This window comes from Asparagus officinalis, chromosome 8, assembly GCF_001876935.1.
Source record: "Asparagus officinalis chromosome 8, Aspof.V1, whole genome shotgun sequence".
Taxonomy (NCBI): Eukaryota; Viridiplantae; Streptophyta; class Magnoliopsida; order Asparagales; family Asparagaceae; genus Asparagus; species Asparagus officinalis.
The window spans coordinates 73,730,066-73,737,303 of record NC_033801.1 but is presented as its reverse complement, the minus strand read 5'-3'; the positions used below and the strand labels follow the sequence as shown (position 1 = coordinate 73,737,303).

General features: G+C 34.1%; 1 protein-coding gene across 1 annotated transcript; it reads right to left on the bottom strand.

Moving 5' to 3' along the window:
* LOC109821373 lies at positions 3,754–5,900 on the bottom strand. Its single transcript, XM_020387563.1, has 5 exons — positions 5,663–5,900; positions 4,692–5,607; positions 4,521–4,608; positions 4,183–4,428; positions 3,754–4,071 (listed from the first exon to the last, which is right to left on the bottom strand). The coding sequence occupies exons 1-5, from the start codon at positions 5,898–5,900 to the stop codon at positions 3,754–3,756; spliced, it is 1,806 nt and encodes a 601-aa protein (XP_020243152.1).

Here is a 7,238-nt window from a genome sequence, read left to right as displayed (position 1 = left end):
GACCGGATCTTTTGTAAGTCAAGATGACAATTATTTCAATGAAAAGGACAACAGTTTTCCCCGCGAACACTTCTTAGGATTTAGCTCAGGCTTCAAATAATTGAATATATATTACTTAAATTCTAATTTCTTTTATGACTTGCTACCGGTAATGAAATTTCTGCCAATCTGGATGGCCTCATCTTGTCAAAATAGGCAATTTTTATATATAATATGTTAAATTCTGCTTTCCTGATTTGAAAATAATGCCTTTTCATTGTAATTTATCATCCTAAGCGCGAATTTGACTTTGTTTTTTTGTAGATTTAGGTTAATGCTCAATTGCATACCAAGTTATTGATAAATATTGACCAAGAAGGTGATGAGTGATGTGATTTTGCTTCTAATTGGTTTTAGATTTAGAATTCTAGGGTTAATTAGAGAACTTTCAGGCTTGAGATAATCTTTATTTGAGCACTTGTTCGATAATTTTTTATTACCGATCAATAAAGATAAAAAATAATATTAGCAGAAATATTTATACTAATAATATTGATATTGAGTGTATAAAAGTGTAATAAATAAAATGATCAAGACTCCAGCTCCTTCAATACATTCCACTACAAGAAATTACATCTTTAACGAAGGTATTTCCCTTCGTTAAAGAGCTGAAAACCTTCGTTATTGTATGATAACGACGGGGAAAAATCCCTTCGTCACCCGTCGTTGAAGCCCTCTTCGCTAAAGGGTCACGAAGGGATATACTACCCGTCGTTATAGAGTCTATAACGACGGAACATATTACCGTCATTAATATTTACGACGGTAATTATCACCGTCGTTACCATCAGTAACGGGGATATTTTCCCGTCGTTACCATCAGTGACGGGATAGTTTCCCGTCGTTACCATCAGTGACGGGATATTTTCCCGTCGTTACCATTAGTTACGGGGATATTTTCCCGTTGTTGAAGACTAATTAATGACGGTTGGATACCATCGTAAAAGTCCACATAATGGGTAATTAGTAACCCATCAACGACGGTGCTTTCCCTTCGTTGATGAACAAAATACAGCTTATAAAACCGTCATTGTAGACTACAAATTTCTAATATACATTAATAATAAATTTTCCATTCATAGGCAACTATCATATCATTCTCAACCAGACACTAAGATTCACAACAAAAACATATTAAAAATACCCAATAATGAATAAGGGATAAAATAAAAATTACATTCATTAATAACATCAATAAATAAAATTCCACCATCCTCAAATATTCAATACTAATAATTTACCATTAGTTACGGGGATATTTTCCTATCGTTAAAGACTAATTAATGACCATTGAATACCGTCGTAAAAGTCCTCATAATGGGTAATTAGTAACCCATCAACGACGGTGCTTTCCCTTCGTTGATGAACAAAATACGGTTTATAAAACCGTCATTGTAGACTACAAATTTGTAATATACATTAATAATAATTTTTTCATTCATAGGCAACTATCATATTATTCTCACCCAGACACTAAGATTCACAACAAAAACATATTAAAAATACCCAATAATGAATAAGAGGTAAAATAAAAATTCCATTCATTAATAACATCAATAAATAAAATTCCACCATCCTCAAATATTCAATACTAATAATAAGAGTTAATATCCTAATTGTTCCAAAGAAAAATACATGAAACTATCTAAAACAAATTAAAATAAAAGTTTGGGAAAGACACATCTCTGACACCTCTAATCATCGTCAAAAGAAGACTCGAACTACCCCCTCCTAATCTTGCATGGATAGCCTAAAAAATTTAAAAAAAAATCACATAATTAAGAAATATCAATTAAACAAATATCATCTTATTAAATAAAAAATTACATTTTTTAGTGCAAGTAGTCAATCATAAAAGTATATACGAAATTTTATAAAAAATAATTACCTAGTCCTGCACATGTTCTCGAGTTTGAGGAGTCAATGAAGGTGATTTCCTAAAAAAATTTCTTGCATAGCTTTCACTTGTGACTCCAACTCAGACATCCTTTGTTGTTGTTGCTCCTGCTCATCTAAGTGTTGTTGAAGCATCTGATTCTTTCTCTTTTCTTCTATAACCCGTGCTTCCAGATCAGATCGACTAGGGAGCGGTCCTCTCAAATCTTTCAAAGTAGTCCCGCCACCAAATACAGTAATGTGACCATGAGATTGCTTCCCCCAGATTTTCTCAACTATCTCAATGTCAGAAAGTGAAGGGTTTGCTTGTTTGACTTGAACAATTTCATCCTATAAAAATTAAATTCATATGTTAGTACTATATAATGCATCATTATCAAACTTAAACACATATTCTACTTACATATTTATCTTGATCCCCATTTTCTAGTGTTTCATTAGCTTTCTTTCGAGTTTCATGAAACATTTTTGCCACATCAGGTGGATTTCCTGACTTGCCACCCTTATTCAAATATTAAATAAAAATGAGTACAACATCAAACTAAAAAACAAAGTAGTTATAAATAAATAAGAAATTAGTTTTGAATGTATACCAATTCCCACGTAATTTGTCTAAAGGGTTTGCTGCCCGTGTGGTGGAGCATCTTTCTTTTGCCTCTGTTAAGTGTATTTTGTTGGCTTGCTTTCTATACATCAAGATTAAAAGATAATTTCAACAATCCAACAATATACATGGATAAGAATTAAAAACCAAATGCATTTAATTAATTTTCAATGTACCTTAATGGATGCCCACATATGATCTTTATTTTGCTGTGGTATTTTGGCCCAATTCTCAATAGCTACTGGGCAAATATTTCTATCTCGAATAATAATTCTAAGATATCGTGAAAATTCTGGTTCAATAGCTCATTTTGATAAAAAGTAATGATCTTTTTCTCCCCATGTGACAAATTATTCAACTTTAGACACTTATTATTACCACGAGGTGGATTTTTCTTCTTATGAGAATTAACAGCTGCATACATCATATCATATGTTAGAAACAAGATATAGGTAAAAAGAAATTGATAAAAAAATTACTTCTTGTAATTAATAAAGAATATACCTTCTTGTCGAGATTCATTTAGTATTACATAATCACTTTGCACTCGATGATTATTTGATTCTGCAAAAAATTAGGCAATTATTAATCCAATCATAAAAAATAAATTGAAAGATAAAAAAGAAATAACAATAAATTTTAAGTCTCATCAACCTGCAGAATCATCATTCTCTTCATTGTTAGTATTTGCACTTCTCCTGCGATTTTGTGCAAAATTCTCCTCTTCAAAGTTTTCTGAATCAGCGCTAAAATTTGCATCCATATTTTGATCTTGTGTTGGATTTTGAATATTCAAGTTCATGTCATGACAAGTACGGAGTTGTTCCCTTCTTAATGAATTTTCTGCAATTGCTTGAAGTCGCTTCCTAATTAATGACCTGGGTGCTAGAAATTGTGCCTTTTTGCTTTTGGAAGTGACTTCTTGAGTTTTCATTTTCCTGCTATGAAAAGGAATTTAAGTATTACACACTATGTATGAAACAAATGTCAAAAGAGAAATGAATAAAAGAAAAAGAAATCCCTAAGGACAAGCATAATAATAAATACATAATACACTAATGTAGAAGCACTTGCTGCAATGTCAAAGCCACATCCAAAATATGAAGAAAAGAACATCATATATCTAAAAAAGGAATAGTTATAGTGAAGATACAACTTAAAATTTATCTCAATAACACAATATCATTTGTGTTCTATTCTTTAATTAAAGTGCTCTAATTCTCTGCTTGAGTCTTTTTCCTCTTTTTTGAAGTTAAGACCGAATTTACAATAATTGGATCAATATCACTCCTTCTCAAATTAATATAATCATCTTCCAATGATGTTAATGCAATAGCCTGAGCATCAAATGATTCATCTTGCAAATAAGCTTCAACTCCATCGTCTGTTATCTCACAATCATCTGTATCTGGTGGCATATCATAGGAATCACGGGGTTGTGCTTTAAGAACTGCATGCCAACCTTCATTGGTAATATCCTCAACATAAAAAACTTGTGATGCTTGGCCAGCAAGTATAAAGTGGTCATTCGTCTTTAGCAAGTGTCGGCAGTTAATACTGATAAATCAATATTTGTCTTCTTTCAAAGCGGTCCCTTTTTCTTTGTCGTGCACATCCCACCATTTACAACGAAATAGAACAACCTTTCTTCTACCAGGATACTCTAATTCGACAACTTCAACCAAAGCACCATAATAATCTATATCTCCACCATCACCAGCATCACCAACAACTGCAACCCCACTACTTTGAGTTGACAAACAATTATCTCGACTTTCTGTATGAAATCGATGTCCATTTATGACAAATCCAGTAAAACATTTAACAATCTTACTTGGACCACGAGATAGTGAAAGTAAGTCATCATCTTCTCGATAACTCTGATAAACCTAAACAAAACCAAAATATGATCAAGTCATGGAACATGTAATAAAATGAACCAATCAAGATATTAAAAAAATAAGGCAAGATATGTACGTACTAGAGCTTGGAACCAATCGATAAAGTTCTTATCCCAATCTTTATCATCATAGTGATTTGTGGGTTCTCTTACGAATTCATTATAGTCCCTACATTAAAATATCATAAATATGATTAACGTTGACTAACTATAGTAAATTTATTAGTAGAATCTTAAACTTTAGTGACTTACTCAATGTGTGGTTGCACTTCATCACAGTTCTTTAGAACATAAATATGAGCTTGCAACCACTCACGTTCATCAAGGTAGCGGGTGGTGGCAGCACCCAATGCCCGCCCACTATGTCTGAAAATAGATAGTTGTGCTTCATTACATTCTCTATTGTCATCTTCATAATTTCTTTCAAGGCGATTAAACTTTGTCTCGAAGCCTTTTAGATATCTTGAGCAAAAAGTCATGCATTCATCTGCTATATATCCTTCAGCAATTGACCCTTCTGGACGTGCCCTATTTCTAATATATGACTTATAAGTATAAAGCTGACGCTCCACTGGGTACATCCATCGAAATCGAATAGGCCCTCCAAGTATAGCTTCAGATGCTAAATGAACTACTAAATGCAACATAACATCAAAAATTAAAGGTGGAAAAATCTTCTCAAGCTTACATAACGTAAGTGGAATCTGCTCATCAATTTGCTTAAGTTCATCCACCCTTAATGTCTTGGCACATAATATAGTGAAGAATATGGAAAGTTCAATAATTGGTTCACACACTTTTGCAGGAAGAAGGCCACGAATCGATACAGGAATCAAGCGCTGCAAAAGAACGTGACAGTCATGACTCTTTAACCCCAAAATCTTACGCTCTTTAAGGTTTACACATTGAGAAATATTGGATGAAAATCCATCTAGAACTTTTAACTCCTTTAGAAATCGACAAAATTTGCTTTGCTCTTCTTGGGATAAAGTATAACAAGCTGCTGGCATCACAAGTTTATCTCCTCTCTGGATTGGATGTAACTCCAGTTTTAAACTCATTGCTTGTAAATCGAGACGGGCTTTGATATTATCCTTTGTCTTTCCTTTAATGTTCATGATTGTTCCCAGCAGACTATCATAAATATTCTTCTCAATATGCATGACATCTAAATTATGTCGCAATAAGAGAGTTCTCCAATATGGCAAATCAAAAAAAAATACCTTTTTTATTCCAATTATCTCCCTGTCTTTCGTGTGATATTTTAATTTTCTTCTCTGGATGATTGGTCAAGGTGATCCCTATAAGATCTTCCACCTGCTTAAGGATGTCATCTCCGGTCAGCTTCGACGCTGCATACCCTCTCTCCCTAGTGCCATCAAATGATTTCTTATCCTTTCTCCAACTGTGATTTTCATCAAGATAGCGACGATGCCCCCATATAGCTCTGCTTGCCTCCATATTTTAACCTGATAGAGTGAGTGTGCTTATTACAACAAGGACATGCTAATTTCCCCTTAGTGCTCCATCCAGATAAATTTGCATAAGCAGGAAAATCATTAATGGTCCAAATTAGTGCTGCACGTAAAATGAAATTCTGTCTCAGAGATACATCATATGTTCGAACGCCTGAGGCCCACAACTCCTTTAGTTCTTCTATCAATGGTTGTAAGTAGGTGTCAATAGCATCTCCAGGACCAGTTGGACTAGGAATGAGCATAGATAAAATAAAATTGGATTGCTTCATGCACATCCATGATGGTAAGTTATATGGTACAAGTAAAACGGACCATATGCTATAAGAAACTTTTGAATTTTTGAAAGGCTGGAAACCATCACTTGCAAGACCGAGCCTAACATTTCGGGGCTCTTCGGCAAAGCTTTCATGTAGCTCATTAAAGTTTTTCTAAGCCTTAGAGTCAGCTGGATGTCTCATCACTCCGTCCTCAGCTTGTCTTTCATGGTGCCATCTCATATCAGAAGCTGTCTTTGAAGACATGTAAAGCCTTTGCAATCGTGGCTTAAGAGGAAAATATCGCAATGTCTTTTGTGGTATTTTTTTACCATTTGCCTTTCACTTGATCTCTTTTTCATGTTTATCAAGTTTCCATCTAGAAGCACCACATCTCTGACACGTATCAAGACCTTCTTCATTTTTCCAAAACAGCATGCAAGAGAATGGACACGAATCAATTTTTTCATATGATAGGCCAAGGTCTCGGATTAATTTTTTGGCCTCGTCATACGAATTAGGCAGTGTTGATTCCCCTGGCAATAGCTCCTCATTCAAAAACTGGAGCAACATTGAGAATGATTTATTACTCCACCTATTTAGGCTCTTTATGTGAAGTAATTTCACTAAAGCAGATAACTTTGAACATTTAGAGCCTTCATACAAAGGTTTCTCGGAGTCACCTAAAAGACTGTAGAATTGTTTTGCATGTCCATCTGGTTCCTGCTCAAGAATATCCTGACTCGACGTGGCATCAGGTGCAACAACGCCAGTTGAATTATGAAATAAATCTCCAATCATTTCTTACATTTCATCGTCACTCTGGCTTTCTTCTATTATTTCTTCTTGTTCTTCATCAAACTCCGAAATGGACTCACCCTGTCTTTCACCGTGATGACACCAAAATCTATAGTTTTTAATAATTCCATGAACAATCAAGTGGGTCTTTACCGACTCACAATTACCAGACTTCACATTGCTGCATTTAATACATGGACATCGAATTTCAAAGTTGCCATTGTTCTGATTGAAACTATTAAATAGCTTCTCATATGCATAGTCTAAAA

Coding starts and splice junctions, on each gene's coding strand:
- LOC109821373 (XM_020387563.1), bottom strand. CDS start 5,900: ATGGAGGCAAGCAGAGCTATATGGGGGCATCGTCGCTATCTTGATGAA. Junction 4,609..4,691: donor GAAGTGCAACCACACATTGA/GTAAGTCACTAA, acceptor ATTTTAATGTAG/GGACTATAATGAATTCGTAA. Junction 4,072..4,182: donor AGTATCCTGGTAGAAGAAAG/GTTGTTCTATTT, acceptor CACTTGCTAAAG/ACGAATGACCACTTTATACT.